Source organism: Salmo salar, chromosome ssa01 (genome assembly GCF_905237065.1).
Source record: "Salmo salar chromosome ssa01, Ssal_v3.1, whole genome shotgun sequence".
Taxonomy (NCBI): Eukaryota; Metazoa; Chordata; class Actinopteri; order Salmoniformes; family Salmonidae; genus Salmo; species Salmo salar.
This window is the reverse complement of record NC_059442.1, coordinates 16,340,017-16,356,998: the sequence shown is the minus strand read 5'-3', so window position 1 is coordinate 16,356,998 and position 16,982 is coordinate 16,340,017. Positions and strand designations below refer to the sequence as shown.

The following is a 16,982-nucleotide window of genomic DNA, read 5'->3' as shown; positions in this document are numbered from 1 at the left end:
AAGGAGAGTCACCAGTCACCATGTCAAGAGTGTAAGGAGAGTCCCCAGTCACCATGTAAAGAGTGTAAGGAGAGTCCCCAGTCACCATGTAAAGAGTGTAAGGAGAGTCCCCAGTCACCATGTAAAGAGTGTAAGGAGAGTCCCCAGTCACCATGTAAAGAGTGTAAGGAGAGTCACCAGTCACCATGTCAAGAGTGTAAGGAGAGTCACCAGTCACCATGTAAAGAGTGTAAGGAGAGTCACCAGTCACCATGTAAAGAGTGTAAGGAGAGTCACCATGTAAAGAGTGTAAGGAGAGTCACCAGTCACCATGTCAAGAGTGTAAGGAGAGTCACCAGTCACCATGTCAAGAGTGTAAGGAGAGTCACCAGTCACCATGTCAAGAGTGTAAGGAGAGTCACCAGTCACCATGTCAAGAGTGTAAGGAGAGTCACCAGTCACCATGTAAAGAGTGTAAGGAGAGTCACCAGTCACCATGTCAAGAGTGTAAGGAGAGTCACCAGTCACCATGTCAAGAGTGTAAGGAGAGTCACCAGTCACCATGTCAAGAGTGTAAGGAGAGTCACCAGTCACCATGTCAAGAGTGTAAGGAGAGTCCCCAGTCACCATGTCAAGAGTGTAAGGAGAGTCCCCAGTCACCATGTCAAGAGTGTAAGGAGAGTCACCAGTCACCATGTAAAGAGTGTAAGGAGAGTCACCAGTCACCATGTAAAGAGTGTAAGGAGAGTCCCCAGTCACCATGTAAAGAGTGTAAGGAGAGTCCCCAGTCACCATGTAAAGAGTGTAAGGAGAGTCCCCAGTCACCATGTAAAGAGTGTAAATAGAGTCCCCAGTCACCATGTAAAGAGTGTAAGGAGAGTCCCCAGTCACCATGTCAAGAGTGTAAGGAGAGTCCCCAGTCACCATGTCAAGAGTGTAAGGAGAGTCACCAGTCACCATGTCAAGAGTGTAAGGAGAGTCCCCAGTCACCATGTCAAGAGTGTAAGGAGAGTCCCCAGTCACCATGTAAAGAGTGTAAGGAGAGTCCCCAGTCACCATGTCAAGAGTGTAAGGAGAGTCCCCAGTCACCATGTAAAGAGTGTAAGGAGAGTCACCAGTCACCATGTCAAGAGTGTAAGGAGAGTCCCCAGTCACCATGTCAAGAGTGTAAGGAGAGTCCCCAGTCACCATGTCAAGAGTGTAAGGAGAGTCACCAGTCACCATGTCAAGAGTGTAAGGAGAGTCACCAGTCACCATGTCAAGAGTGTAAGGAGAGTCCCCAGTCACCATGTCAAGAGTGTAAGGAGAGTCACCAGTCACCATGTAAAGAGTGTAAGGAGAGTCACCAGTCACCATGTAAAGAGTGTAAGGAGAGTCCCCAGTCACCATGTCAAGAGTGTAAGGAGAGTCCCCAGTCACCATGTCAAGAGTGTAAGGAGAGTCACCAGTCACCATGTCAAGAGTGTAAGGAGAGTCACCAGTCACCATGTCAAGAGTGTAAGGAGAGTCACCAGTCACCATGTCAAGAGTGTAAGGAGAGTCACCATGTAAAGAGTGTAAGGAGAGTCACCAGTCACCATGTAAAGAGTGTAAGGAGAGTCCCCAGTCACCATGTCAAGAGTGTAAGGAGAGTCCCCAGTCACCATGTCAAGAGTGTAAGGAGAGTCACCAGTCACCATGTCAAGAGTGTAAGGAGAGTCCCCAGTCACCATGTCAAGAGTGTAAGGAGAGTCCCCAGTCACCATGTCAAGAGTGTAAGGAGAGTCCCCAGTCACCATGTCAAGAGTGTAAGGAGAGTCACCAGTCACCATGTAAAGAGTGTAAGGAGAGTCACCAGTCACCATGTAAAGAGTTTAAGGAGAGTCCCCAGTCACCATGTAAAGAGTGTAAGGAGAGTCACCAGTCACCATGTCAAGAGTGTAAGGAGAGTCCCCAGTCACCATGTCAAGAGTGTAAGGAGAGTCCCCAGTCACCATGTCAAGAGTGTAAGGAGAGTCCCCAGTCACCATGTAAAGAGTGTAAGGAGAGTCCCCAGTCACCATGTCAAGAGTGTAAGGAGAGTCCCCAGTCACCATGTAAAGAGTGTAAGGAGAGTCCCCAGTCACCATGTCAAGAGTGTAAGGAGAGTCCCCAGTCACCATGTCAAGAGTGTAAGGAGAGTCCCCAGTCACCATGTCAAGAGTGTAAGGAGAGTCCCCAGTCACCATGTCAAGAGTGTAAGGAGAGTCCCCAGTCACCATGTAAAGAGTGTAAGGAGAGTCCCCAGTCACCATGTCAAGAGTGTAAGGAGAGTCCCCAGTCACCATGTAAAGAGTGTAAGGAGAGTCCCCAGTCACCATGTCAAGAGTGTAAGGAGAGTCCCCAGTCACCATGTAAAGAGTGTAAGGAGAGTCCCCAGTCACCATGTCAAGAGTGTAAGGAGAGTCCCCAGTCACCATGTCAAGAGTGTAAGGAGAGTCACCAGTCACCATGTAAAGAGTGTAAGGAGAGTCACCAGTGGGGTAGTGAGCAGATCTGCACCATTCTCCCTCTCTGTCAGTGTTCACAGTTCAGAGGCCTACTGCTTCACTCTCGGCAGTCAAGAAACGCTCTGTACACAAGTCTGATGTAGCCTGTCGATACCAAAGTTACAACGAAGAGAGAGAAAGACAGAGAGGGAGAGGGCAAGGGACAGAAACAAGAGTGTCCTCCAAGAAAGCAAGAGTCCTTGGAGAATGTATGAGTGATGAGAAGCCATGGGGTAAACCAGGGACTACTGTAGTTAGCTAGTGACTAGCTAGTAGACTCTCTTAGGAGAGAGAGAGCGAGAGAGAATGAAAGAGAGAAACAGAAAACGAGAGAAAGATAGAGGGAACAGTCTCATTAGTGCTTGTACACATCAGACAGTGGAACTTATGACCCACGTGGTTGTGGTGCAGAGGTCAGAGCAGAAAGTAATGAGTGCTGATGGGATTAAAGGCCTGGTAGACCGGAGGGGTGTCTGGGCTGGGCTGTCTGGGGCCAGCCTTCCATTGATATAGACAGGATTCTGACTGCATTCCTACAGTGTGCTGTCTGCCCCATCACACGCTGGCTGGCTGACTGGTTTGTCCTGGAGCTAGTAGAATGAGTGCGCTGGTCCCAGACTTGACATGTGTGATGGAGTGTAGTTAATGTGTTGGCTATTGCAAGAGTGGTACGCTGTTTATAGTTTCCACCCCCAACACACACACAGGAAATCATGGGGTCTGAGGTCACACTGTACCAGCAGGAAAACACTCATCTCATACAGCTTCTCTGTTTTCTATCAGGTACAAAACATTGCTAGTACCTAGTAATTACCATCACACACACAGAAGCGTGATTTACCACAGTACAGCAGGGTAATAGGAGAACCTTTACCTTCATACAAATCCCTATAGAGGTCTAATAACAAACACCATACAGTCCAACAGAAAGACACAGAGGATAGTGTGAGTGTCCAACAGAAAGACACGGAGGATAGTGTGAGTGTCCAACAGAAAGACACGGAGGATAGTGTGAGTGTCCAACAGAAAGACACGGAGGATAGTGTGAGTGTCCAACAGAAAGACACAGAGGATAGTGTGAGTGTCCAACAGAAAGACACGGAGGATAGTGTGAGTGTCCAACAGAAAGACACGGAGGATAGTGTGAGTGTCCAACAGAAAGACACGGAGGATAGTGTGAGTGTCCAACAGAAAGACACGGAGGATAGTGTGAGTGTCCAACAGAAAGACACGGAGGATAGTGTGAGTGTCCAACAGAAAGACACGGAGGATAGTGTGAGTGTCCAACAGAAAGACACGGAGGATAGTGTGAGTGTCCAACAGAAAGACACAGAGGATAGTGTGAGTGTCCAACAGAAAGACACGGAGGATAGTGTGAGTGTCCAACAGAAAGACACAGAGGATAGTGTTCCTCACCCCTTTGACTCCTTTCAGGTCTCCTTTCAGCAGGCTGTCCAGAGGGAAGGTGATGATGTTGTTCATGTTCTGGAACTGAATGGACACAGTGGATAGAAGCTTAGGTCAGAGAGGGTTTAACACAAGCATGGGTGAATAGAGACAACCAGAGATGTTGCGTGCTGTTTAAATGTCCTCACCTTAGCTGGTTGTGTGTTCTGTGTGTGTTCTGTTTGTGTATGTGTGTGTGTGTCGGTCTGTTTTCAATGTCCCTTTGTAAAGACATTACCTCTGTATACGGTACAACGGTGTGTTGAATTTCCTCGAAAGTGACATCTACTGTGGAATTAAAGGGATATGCAGTGTTTTGGCAAGGGTGTGGTGGGGGGTGCACTGCTACTAGCATTAGCTCAATTACATGCCAGCTGCTCCCATAGGCTTCCAGTCATTGAGACAACATCTATCAATTTAAAAGCGCATCTCAGCAGAAATGTGTATATCTATATGTATACATATATGCACACACACACATAGAGTACCAGTCAAAGGTTTGGATACACCTACTCATTCAAGGGTTTTTCTTTATTTTTACTATTTTCTACATTGTAGAATAATTGTGAAGACATCAAAATGATGAAATAACACACATGGAATCATGTAGTAAACAAAAAAGTTTTAAACAAATCAAAATATATTTTATATTTGAGATTCTTCAAAGTAGCCACCCTGTGCCTTGACAGCTTTGCACACTCTTAGCATTCTCTCAACCAGCTTCATGAGGTAGTCACCTGGAACGCATTTCAATTAACAGATTTGTTAAAAGTTTGTTAAAAGTTAATTTGTGGAATTTCTTTCCTTCTTAATGCGTTTCAGCCAATCAGTTGTGTTGAGACAAGGTAGGGGTGGTATACAGAAGATACCAAATAAGGCTAAAAGACCAAGTCCATATTATGACAAGAACAACTTAAATAAGCAAAGAGAAACAGTCCGTCATTACTTTAAGACCTGAAGGTCAGTCAATGAGGAAAATTTCAAGAACTTTGAATGTTTCTTCAAGTGCAGTCGCAAAAACCATCAAGCACTATGATGAAACTGGCTCTCATGAGGACCACCACAGGAAAGGAAGACCCAGAGTTACCTCTGCTGCAGAGGATAAGTTCATTAGAGTTAACTGCATCTCAGAAATTGCAACAAATAAATGCTTCACAGAGTTCAAATAACAGACACATCTCACAATCAACTCCCTTCACAGAACAGCGCAAACTGTCTCTAACCAGAATAGAAAGAGGAGTGGGAGGACCCGGTGCACAACTGCGCAAGAAGACAAGTACATTAGTGTCTAGTTTGAGAAACAGACGCCTCACAAGTCCTCAACTGGCAGCTTCATTAAATAGGCAGTTTGCGTTGTTCTGTGAAGGGAGTAGTACACAGCGTTGTACGAGATCTTCAGTTTCTTGGCAATCATTTTTCAGAACAAGAATAGACTGACAAGTTTCAGAAGAAAGTTCTTTGTTTCTGGCCATTTTGAGCCTGTAATCGAACCCACAAATGCTGATGCTCCAGATACTCAACTAGTCTAAAGAAGGCCAGCTGTATTGCTTCTTTAACTTGTTGGGGCTAGGGGGCAGTATTTGCACGGCCGGATAAAAAACGTACCCGATTTAATCTGGTTACTACTCCTGCCCAGTAACTAGAATATGCATATAATTGTTTGATTTGGATAGAAAACACCCTAAAGTTTCTAAAACTGTTTGAATGGTGTCTGTGAGTATAACAGAACTCATTTGGCAGGCCAAAACCTGAGAAGATTCCAAACAGGAAGCGCTCTCTCTGACCATTTCATGGCCTTCTTGATCATCTCTAACCAAAACAGTGGATCTCTGGCATGACGTGACATTTTCTAACGCTCCCATAGGCTCTCAGAAGGCACCAGAAAGCTGAATGGTGGCTTTGCAGGCCCTGGCTGAAAAACATTAGCGCATTTTGTAAGTGGTCGATCTGAGAACAATGAGACTGGAGGCGCGTGCCCGAGCCGACACCATGTTTACTTTCTCTCTCTTTGAACGAAAACAACCACTCCCGGTCGGAATATTATCGCTTTTTTACGAGAAAAATAGCATAAAAATTGATTTTAAACAGCGGTTGACATGCTTCGAAGTACGGTAATGGAATATTTTGACATTTTTTGTCACGAAACGCGTCAGGCGCGTCACCCTTCTTTACCCATCAGATAGTGTCTTGAACGCACGAACAAAACGCCGCTATTTGGATATAACTATGGATTATTTTGAACCAAACCAACATTTGTTATTGAAGTAGAAGTCCTGGGAGTGCATTCTGACGAAGACAGCAAAGGTAATCAAACTTTTCTAATAGTAAATCGGAGTTTGGTGAGTACCACACTTGGTGGGTGTCAAAATAGCTAGCCTGTGATGGCCGGGCTATCTACTCAGAATATTGCAAAATGTGCTTTCACCGAAAAGCTATTTTAAAATCGGACATAGCGAGTGCATAAAGTAGTTCTGTATCTATAATTCTTAAAACAATTGTTATGTTTTTTGTGAACGTTTATCGTGAGTAATTTAGTAAATTCACCGGAAGTGTTCGGTGGGAATGCTAGTCACATGCTAGTCACATGCTAATGTAAAAAGCTGGTTTTTGATATAAATATGAACTTGATTGAACAAAACATGCATGTATTGTATGACATAATGTCCTAGGATTGTCATCTGATGAAGATCAAAGGTTAGTGCTGCATTTAGCTGTGGTTTGGGTTTATGTGACATTATATGCTAGCTTGAAAAATGGGTGTCTGATTATTTCTGGCTGGGTACTCTGCTGACATAATCTAATGTTTTGCTTTCGTTGTAAAGCCTTTTTGAAATCGGACAGTGTGGTTAGATTAACGAGAGTCTTGTCTTTAAAATGGTGTAAAATAGTCATATGTTTGAGAAATTGAAGTAATAGCATTTCTAAGGTATTTGAATATCGCGCCACGGGATTACTGGCTGTTGAGTAGGTGGGACGCTTGCCCATAGAGGTTAATCAGGACAACAGTTTTCAGCTCTGCTAACATAATTGCAAAAGGGTTTTCTAATGATCAATTAGACTTTTAAAATGATAAACTTGGATTAGCTAACACAACGTGCCATTGGAACACAGGAGTGATGGTTGCTGATACTGGGCCTCTGTACGCCTATGTAGATATTCCATTAAAAATCTGCCATTTCCAGCTACAATAGTCATTTACAACATTAACAATGTCTACACTGTATTTCTGATCAATTTGATGTTATTTTAACAACAACAAAAAACAAGGACATTTCTAAGTGACCCCAAACTTTTGAACGGTAGTGTGTGTGTATGTCTGTATGTATATATATTGTAGCTGGAAATGGAATGTTTTTAATGGAATACATACATACATACATACATACATACATACATACATACATACATACATACTAACATACATACATACATACATACATACATACATACATACATACATACATACATACATACATACATACATACATACATACATACATACATACATACATACATACATACATACATACATACATACATACATACATACATACATACATACATACATACATACATACATACATACATACATACATACATACATACATACATACATACATACATACATACATACATACATACATACATACATACATACATACATACATACATACATACATACATACATACATACATACATACATACATACATACATACATACATACATACATACATACATACATACATACATACATACATACATACATACATACATACATACATACATACATACATACATACATACATACATACATACATACATACATACATACATACATACATACATACATACATACATACATACATACATACATACATACATACATACATACATACATACATACATACATACATACATACATACATACATACATACATACATACATACATACATACATACATACATACATACATACATACATACATACATACATACATACATACATACATACATACATACATACATACATACATACATACATACATACATACATACATACATACATACATACATACATACATACATACATACATACATACATACATACATACATACATACATACATACATACATACATACATACATACATACATACATACATACATACATACATACATACATACATACATACATACATACATACATACATACATACATACATACATACATACATACATACATACATACATACATACATACATACATACATACATACATACATACATACATACATACATACATACATACATACATACATACATACATACATACATACATACATACATACATACATACATACATACATACATAGGCCACCGCAACAAAATTAATATAGGGGAAACACTGCGTATGTGTGTCTGTGGAATTCCTACACGATGGCCTCAAAGTCTATCATCCTGCTCTAACTGTGTGTATCCCCTGGGGTCAGAATGTAATCTGGAATTGGATAGATCAGTTTTCCATCACAGCTTCCAAAGTGCTACTTGGAGACCAAATATCTGCTGGATCCAATTTACTCAGATCCTGCTTTGACTCCAATACAAATTCAAACAACCCTAAAGCTTTATTAGAAACACCTGACAGCCATTCTAGAGGATTTTGCCTCACAACAGGAACAACGTCAAATTACACAGAGCTAATTCACTGTTGATTTAATCTGTGTTGTCTCAAGAACTGACCACATGGCTTGCCAGGTATGGAAATAGATTGCCATGTTGGAGTCAGGATGGAACGGCTAATCTCCTGGCTTTGATTCCCGGCTGCCTCCACAATAAATCAAATTTATTTATAAAGCACTTCTTACATCAGCTGATGTCACATAGTGCTGTACAGAAACCCAGCCTAAAACCCCAAACAGCAAGCAATGGAGGTGTAGAAGCACGGTGGCAAGGAATAACTCCCTAGAAAGGCCAGAACCTCGGAAGAAACCGACAGTTATTTAATCCAAAATTCCTCAAGATAGTAGTCTTATCGGTCAGAACAAATACTTAGTTTGAAGGTAAACATTTCCCTGTAAGGTCTACACCTGCTGTATTTGGCGCATGTGACAAATTAAATTTAATTTGAAGGTGCATAACAGAACAAAATCTCAGTCTTCCCTCTCACCAGGTTTTTGAAGAGGGCGGTGAGCTCCTTGGTGAAGACAGAGAACTTCAGGAAGGCAGAGCCCAGGTCGGGGTCGTCCCTGTAGACACAGTTCTCCCCAAACTTCTCGAGGGCCTGGGTGTAGTGCTCCTCATTCTCCACATGGGCTGACACACAGGAGAGAAAAGAACAAAGGATGACTACGGAGGACAAGGTGATGGAGGGGACTAAGGAAAATGGAAAGAAGAAATTAATGGAAAGGTCAACGTGTACAGACAAGGTACACTCCCTCTTCTGTAGTTAATTCAGCCATAAACTTAACAAGGGACTGGGGAGACATCTCAGAGTGAGTGTGAATAGTAGAACAAACAAGTGTATCGCCCTCTAGCACACTATGCATAGTGGCAGCACCACTCCAGTGTGCCATTTAACTTCTATAGGCTAGGTGGGACGCTAGCGTCCCACCCGTGGTACACACTATCAACAGCCAGTGAAATAGCACGGCGCGAAATACAAAACAGAAAAAATCTCAGAATTTCATTTTCTCAAACAATCAACTATTTTACACCATTTTAAAGATAAACTTCTCGTTAATCTAACCACATTGTCCGATTTCAAAAAGGCTTTACGGCGAAAGCATAAAATTAGATTATGTCAGGACATAAACTTCACAAGAAAAACCACACAGCCATTTCCCAAGCAAGGACATGCATCACAAAAACCAAAAATACAGCTAAAATATTCACTAACCTTTGATGATCTTCATCAGATGGCACTCATAGGACTTCATGTTACACAATACATGTATGTTTTGCTCGATAAAGTTCATATTTATATCCAAAAATCCCATTTTACATTGGCGCGTGATGTTTAGAAAATGTATTCCCACCAAAACTTCCGGTGAATGTGCACATCAATTTACAAAAATAATCATCATAAACGTTGATAAAACTTACAACAGTTATTGAAAGAATTATAGATATACTTCTCCTTAATGCAACCGCTGTGTCAGATTCTAAAATAGCTTTACGGAGAAAGCACATTTTTCAATATTCTGAGTACATAGCTCGCCATCAAAGCAAGCTATACAGATACCCGCCAAGTTCTGGGGTCAACTAAACTCAGAATTAGTATTATAAATATTCTCTTACCTTTGCTGATCTTCATCAGAATGCACTCCCAGGACTCCTACTTCCACAAGAAATGTTATTTTTGTTCTACATACTCCATATTTATGTCCAAATACCTCTTTTGTTCGTGCGTTCAGATCACTATCCAAAGGCATAACGCGCAAGCGTAAATCCTGACATGAAAAGTCAAAATAGTTCCATTACCGTTTGTAGAAACATGTCAAATGTTGTTTACAATCAATCCTTAGGGTCTTTTTAACATAAAACGTCGATAATATTCCAACCAGATAATAGCATATTCATTCAAGAAAAAGAAGGAACGGCGCGCTGGCGGGCTCGCGCATCACCAAGTCCTTTGTCCTCAGGCAGTCCACTCATTGACTGAGCTCCTATTTTCTGCCCAGTAACAGGAGAAGGATGAAACACGTTTCTAAAGGCTGTTGACAGCCAATGGAAGCCTTAGGAAGTGCAACGTGACCCCACAGACACTGTAGTTTCGATAGGGATTCAAAAGAACTACAATTCTCAGATTTCCCACTTCCTGGTTGGATTCTTCTCAGGTTTTTGCCTGCCATACGAGTTCTGTTATACTCACAGACACCATTCAAACAGTTTTAGAAACTTCAGAGTGTTTTCTATCCAAATCTACTAATAATATGCATATTCTCATTTCTGGGCAAGAGTAGTAACCTTGATCACCGATGATCACCGATGATGATCACCGATGATGAGACCTGGCAGTGTGGTGCCAGAACAACAACCTCTCCCTCAACGTCAGCAAGATAAAGGAGCTGATCGTGGACTACAGGAAACGAAGAGCCCGAGCACACCCCCATTTACATAGACGGGTTGTAGTGAAATGGATCGAGAGTTTCAAGTTCCTCTGTGTCCACATCACTAAAGATATATCAGGGTCCAAAAACACCAACTCAGTCGTGAAGAGGGCACGACAATGCCTCTTCCTCCTCAGGAGGCTGAAAAGATTCCGCCTCAGGAGACGGTATATTTGGCATGGACCCTCAGATCGTCAAAAGTTGTACAGCTGCACTATTGAGAGCATCTTGACTGGCTGCATCACTGCTTGGTATGGCAACTGCTTGGCATGTGACCGCAAGGCGCTATAGGGTAGGTCATACTGCCAGTACATCACAGGGGTTGATCAAGCTGCCATCCAGGACCTCTATACCAGGCGGTGTTAGAGGAAGGCCCTAAAATGTGTCAAAAATTGCAGCCACCCAGGTCATCCACTGTTCTCTCTACTACCACACGGCAAGCGATACCAATGCAGCAAGTCTGGAACCAACATGACCCTGAAGCATTTCACTGTAAAGTCTACACCTGTTGTATTCGGCGCATGTGACAAATAAAATTTGATTTGAACAGCTTCTACCCCGAAGCCATAATACAAAATTATTGAAATGTTTTACCCATTTTTCTCCACAATTTCGTGCTATCCAATTGGTAGTTAGTCTTGTCTCATCGCTGCAACTCCCGTACGGACTCGGGAGTGGCGAAGGTCGAGAGCCGTGCGTCCTCCGAAACACAACCCAACCAAGCCGTACTGCTTCTTGACACAATGCCCACTTAACCTGGAAGCCAGCCGCACCAATGTGTCGGAGGAAACACCGTACACCTGGTGACGGTGTCAGCATGCACTGCTTACGGCCCACTACAGGAGTCTCTAGTGTGCGATGGGACAAGGACATCCCTGCCGGCCAAACCCTCCCCTAACCCGGACGACCCTGAGACAATTGTGCGCCGCCCCATGAATCTCCCGGATGCGGCCGGCTGCGACAGATCCTGGACTCGAACCCAGGATCTCTAGTGGCACAGCTAGCACTGCGATGCAGTGTCTTAGACCACTGCGCCACTCGGGAGGCCCCCAAGAGATAATACTGTTAAAAAGTCAACCATATAGCTACCTGGACTATCTGCATTGACCCTTTTTCTACTAACTTTTTTGACTTATCACAAACGTTGCTGCTACTGTTTATTATCTATCCTGTTGCCTAGTCACTTTATTCCTAGTTCTACACTGACTGTACACAACATTAAGAACACTTGCTCTTTCCATGTATAAAATCAAGCACACAGCCAAGTCCCCACAGCAATATTCCATCAAGTAGTGGAAAGCCTTCCCAGAAGAATGGAGGCTGTTATAGCAGCAAAGGGGGAGGACCAACTCCATATTAATGCCATGACTTTGGAATGAGATGTTCGATGAGCAGGTGGTCATATATATTTGGTCATGTAGTGTATCTACCTCAATTACCTCGCACTCAGTACTGGTACCCTGTCTATACAGCCAAGTTATCGTTACTCACTGTGTATTTATTATTAAGTGTTATTACTTTTCTATTATTTCACTATTATCTTTCTCTCTGCTTTGTTGGGAAGTGACCGTCAGTAAGCATTTCCCTCTTCCTTTACACCTGTTGCTTACGAAGCATGTGACCAATAACATTTATTTAGAATAATAAATAGCGGCCTTGGATAGTGCACAGTGCAGTGTGTGGAATTCCATCCACTCCGATTCCGCCTCTCCAATGTTTCCCCTGCTCTCTGAAATTGTCTTTGGGATTGAAGAACACAATGGGACAGGAAGAGAGAGAGTTAGAGAGGTGTTGTCACACTGGAATGCCTCCAGAGCTGTGGCCATGTGGCAGGGGGAGGGGATGACCAGGGAACTGTGGTTACACTGTACAGACAGAGTAACACAAACGCTCTCGTACAAAAAGGTTAAAGAGGAATTACTCATGAACGTTACCATTCATTAGACTGTGGGAGTGTTACAGGCTACATTTCCTGATTGCTATGATTAAGAGCTGCTAAAATACAAAAATGGCCATGTTAAAAGTAGGTTGATTCTAAAGCTAAGGCTAAAGCTAATACATATAGGTGTGGTATTTTATTAAAAGGCCCAGCACAGTCAAAAATGTGATTTCTTGTGTTTTATATATATTTACACACTATGAGGTTGGAATAATACTGTGAAATTGTGATAATAATGATAATGCCCTTTCAGTGCTCCCGAGTGGCGCACTAAAACAGACCCTGGTTCGATTCCAGGCCGTATCCCAACCGGCCGTGATTGAGAGTCCCATAGGGTGGCGCACAATTGGCCCAGCGTTGTCCGGGTTAGGGTTTGGATGGGGTAAGCCGTCATTGTAAATAAGGATTTGTTCTTAACTGACTTGTCTAGTTAAATAAAGGTAAAACATAAAAAGAATGTGTAAGAGCTGTTTGGTGGTGGAGACCAGTCAGACAGTCCTAGCGAAAATTATTGCTTGAGAAATCTCTTTGCTAAGAAGATACTTTGGTTTCTTTTTTACCATTTTTTTGAAAACATAACAGTAAGGTACACTATTAACCAGAAATAAAACCTTTTATAAAGGAGAGTCAAACCTAAGAGAGAAAGGCCACCCATGTGTGTGAGTGTGTATCCTATAGGAACAGGAAATTCACCTAAATCAAACCCAGCAACACCATCACTTCAAGCTACGAAAGGGGAGTAAAGCAGGCCTGACAGATGTCAGCTAACCTCAGAGCCACACTTCATTTAGTGCTGCTAATTGAGGTGAAGAGGGACTTGAGGCACTGGTTGGGTGCAGGGAGCATTGCCATGACAACCCTGGAGACTTTCCCTAGAGAACAGGGAGTGTGTGTGTGTTAGAGATTGTGAGTGTGTGTTTTACTGTGAACAGAGTCTGGTGGCCCATTAGCACACCATTCCCCTTCCATCTCTCAGCCCACTCTGTGTCAATGGTCAGGGGACCACCTTGTCATGTTAGATCAGGGAGATACCGCCCACCAACCAACCACCACCTGTGGCAGAGGCCACTCATACAGGGTGACAAATGGATGGACACACACAGAGAGCGAGAGAGACAGTAGAGGAATGTGAGGATGGATTCTACCTCCGGAGAATGACTAAGCGGAACTCATTATTGCACCGCGTCTGTCCAGACACACTGCCACCTACCCACCCACAACTTAACATGTTCACAGGGTAAGATATTGAAATAGAAGAACTACAAGCAACTCTTATAGTGGTGCAATAAGATCAAGGTGGATGAAATCATGCAGATCATAAAAACCTTATTGCTAAAAATGAACGCCAAACACTGAGTTTTGAGTCCTAAGCTCAGGCACGGATGTAACCGGAGTCGTCCGAGCTCAGGCACGGATGTAACCGGAGTCGTCCGAGCTCAGGCACGGATGTAACCGGAGTCGTCCGAGCTCAGGCACGGATGTAACCGGAGTCGTCCGAGCTCAGGCATAGATATAACAGGTGAGTTGGAAGTCCTTTATCTCTTAAGAAGGCTTCTTTCTCAACCTTTTTCCACCTAAGACAACATTTATTTTAGCGAAGCCACAGTGCTCTAGTCAAGTTACCTGAAGGGAACCTACAGTTGAATTCTTGTTGGGTTGCTGTTTAGGCTGTCCTTGCGCAACTCTGCCAAAAACAAATGTTCAAACACACGCACACCGTTAAGACATCAAACACAGCTGCTTTGTTGTGGGTCGCCCTGGCCCGTGTGTCGCCAGCGGGCCCTAGCAGGGCTTTTGTTTTGAAGTGGCACATGAGCTCAGGGCATCTCTGTGCCTTGACTATCCAACCCTGACGCAGAACACACACGGCCCCGGTGAAGACCCCAACCCTGACGCAGAACACACACGGCCCCGGTGAAGACCCCAACCCTGACACAGAACACACACGGCCCCGGTGAAGACCCCAACCCTGACGCAGAACACACACGGCCCCGGTGAAGACCCCAACCCTGACGCAGAACACACACGGCCCCGGTGAAGACCCCAACCCTGACGCAGAACACACACGGCCCCGGTGAAGACCCCAACCCTGACGCAGAACACACACGGCCCCGGTGAAGACCCCAACCCTGACGCAGAACACACACGGCCCCGGTGAAGACCCCAACCCTGACGCAGAACACACACGGCCCGGTGAAGACCCCAACCCTGACGCAGAACACACACGGCCCCGGTGAAGACCCCAACCCTGACGCAGAACACATACGGCCCCGGTGAAGACCCCAACCCTGACGCAGAACACACACGGCCCCGGTGAAGACCCCAACCCTGATACAGAACACACACGGCCCCGGTGAAGACCCCAACCCTGACACAGAACACATATGGCCCCGGTGAAGACCCCAAGGCTAGTCTCCTATTTACTGTAAAGCAACCCCGGCAGTTAGACACCTCAGTGTACTGTGAGTGAGTGAGTGAGTGAGTGAGTGAGTGAGTGAGTGAGACATTGTGAGCAGTGTGTGTCTGTGTGTGAGAGTGAGTTACTGTGAACAATACATGCCACCCTCCAGTGCATTCCCACACTGTCTCCTCTCTTTCCCTTTCTGTATCAGTCAGGGATAGTCAGTGATAGCAGGACATGGAGGGTTGTGTTCTGTTGTTGTGGATGGATGGAATGACTTGGGTTCCTGTCTGAGGCTGGCCCTCAAGAAATGGTGGCCCAGTGTTTAGTGGGAATCTTGAAAAGGAGGGAGGAGAGGTGGAGTGACACATTCACCCATAGAGAGCTCTTTGACAATCAACACACAATTACTGTAACTCTGCAACAACAGCAGCAGACACACCAAGGCACCTGCTGTGGATTATCTAACAGCACAGAGGGTGGTGGGGGTGTCTGTCCCTGCACACACACACACACACACACGGTTAATCACAAGTTTACTTTGCTGGAGGTTTCACATGCCATTCTCCATGGAGACTGAATAAATACTGCTGGACTTAACATCCTTTTAACGATATGACCGCCGCAGACAAGGCTGTTAAGGTTTACCCAGAGGACAAACCATTGGAGAGAGATGGATTGTCATTAAGGGAGACCTCAGTGAGACAGGAGTAAAATGCATGGTGTGTGTGTGTGGACTGAGATGGAAATAAGTGAGACTGCAAGGGGAATGACAAATGATTTCATGTCTATCTATGCGAGTGTGTGCTTCCAGTATGTACAATGTATGGTATAGTCATCATACTTTACAACATGTGCATGCATGCATGTACTCAGTAGCTGTGTACTCATTATCATGGGTGTGATGGCTGCCTATGGGTTCATCATGACAAGGTTTAGCCAGAAAAACTGATCTGATCTACCCAGAGGCACAGCGGTGCATACAGCAAACACCATCAGTTAGACCAACAACTGTGTCTGAATATAAGCCACCCAGATCAAACTGGGGATTAATAAAGCATGTATTTCTTATCTCAGACTGTGGGCCATTAGACCAGTAATTGGGTGCAGGGTTCAATTTGAATTGAAGGCAGTCAATTCAGAAAGTAAAATTACAATTCAATAATCGAAAAAAATGGCATGACTTCTCAATACTGAAAAGTAGTAGCTATTTATTTCAAAAGTTTTAAAATGTCCGAATTTTAAATTAAAAACACTTCCTGAATTGACTGTCTTCAATTCGAATTGAGCCCAACCCTGATAGGGTGACAGCTCTGCAGGCCCAGTGATAGGCAGACTGATAGGTGACACCAGGGAGCGCTGTGGCGTGGCGAGGGTAAGCTCTGCTCCAGTTCTGTCAGTCTGACCGGGCTCTCCGCTGGGCCCCTGTCCTCCAGGAGGATGTCGCTACATCCCTGGTGAAGGAGGTAAGTTCTGATTTGGCTTTTATCATCTTCTCTGCTCTATGGTCACTACGACTGACTAACTGACTGATTGTTTATGACATGCAAAAGAGGTTGCCAAGATCAACTGTAACAGGTCAGAATATATGGGATGCTGC

The 16,982-nt window shown here is 43.8% G+C and overlaps 1 protein-coding gene across 8 annotated transcripts in view; it reads right to left on the bottom strand.

The window, feature by feature from the left end:
* LOC106566627 (arf-GAP with SH3 domain, ANK repeat and PH domain-containing protein 2) overlaps positions 1 to 16,982 on the bottom strand; it is a 116,730-nt gene that overhangs the window by 57,825 nt on the left and 41,923 nt on the right. For all 8 annotated transcript variants that reach the window (XM_014134877.2, XM_014134949.2, XM_014135269.2 and 5 more), the window contains exons 3-4: positions 9,101 to 9,246; positions 3,903 to 3,977 (exon numbers count right to left, since the gene is read on the bottom strand). In XM_014134877.2, the coding sequence (XP_013990352.1) occupies positions 3,903 to 3,977; positions 9,101 to 9,246 (221 nt within the window). The remainder of the gene's footprint in view (positions 1 to 3,902; positions 3,978 to 9,100; positions 9,247 to 16,982) is intronic.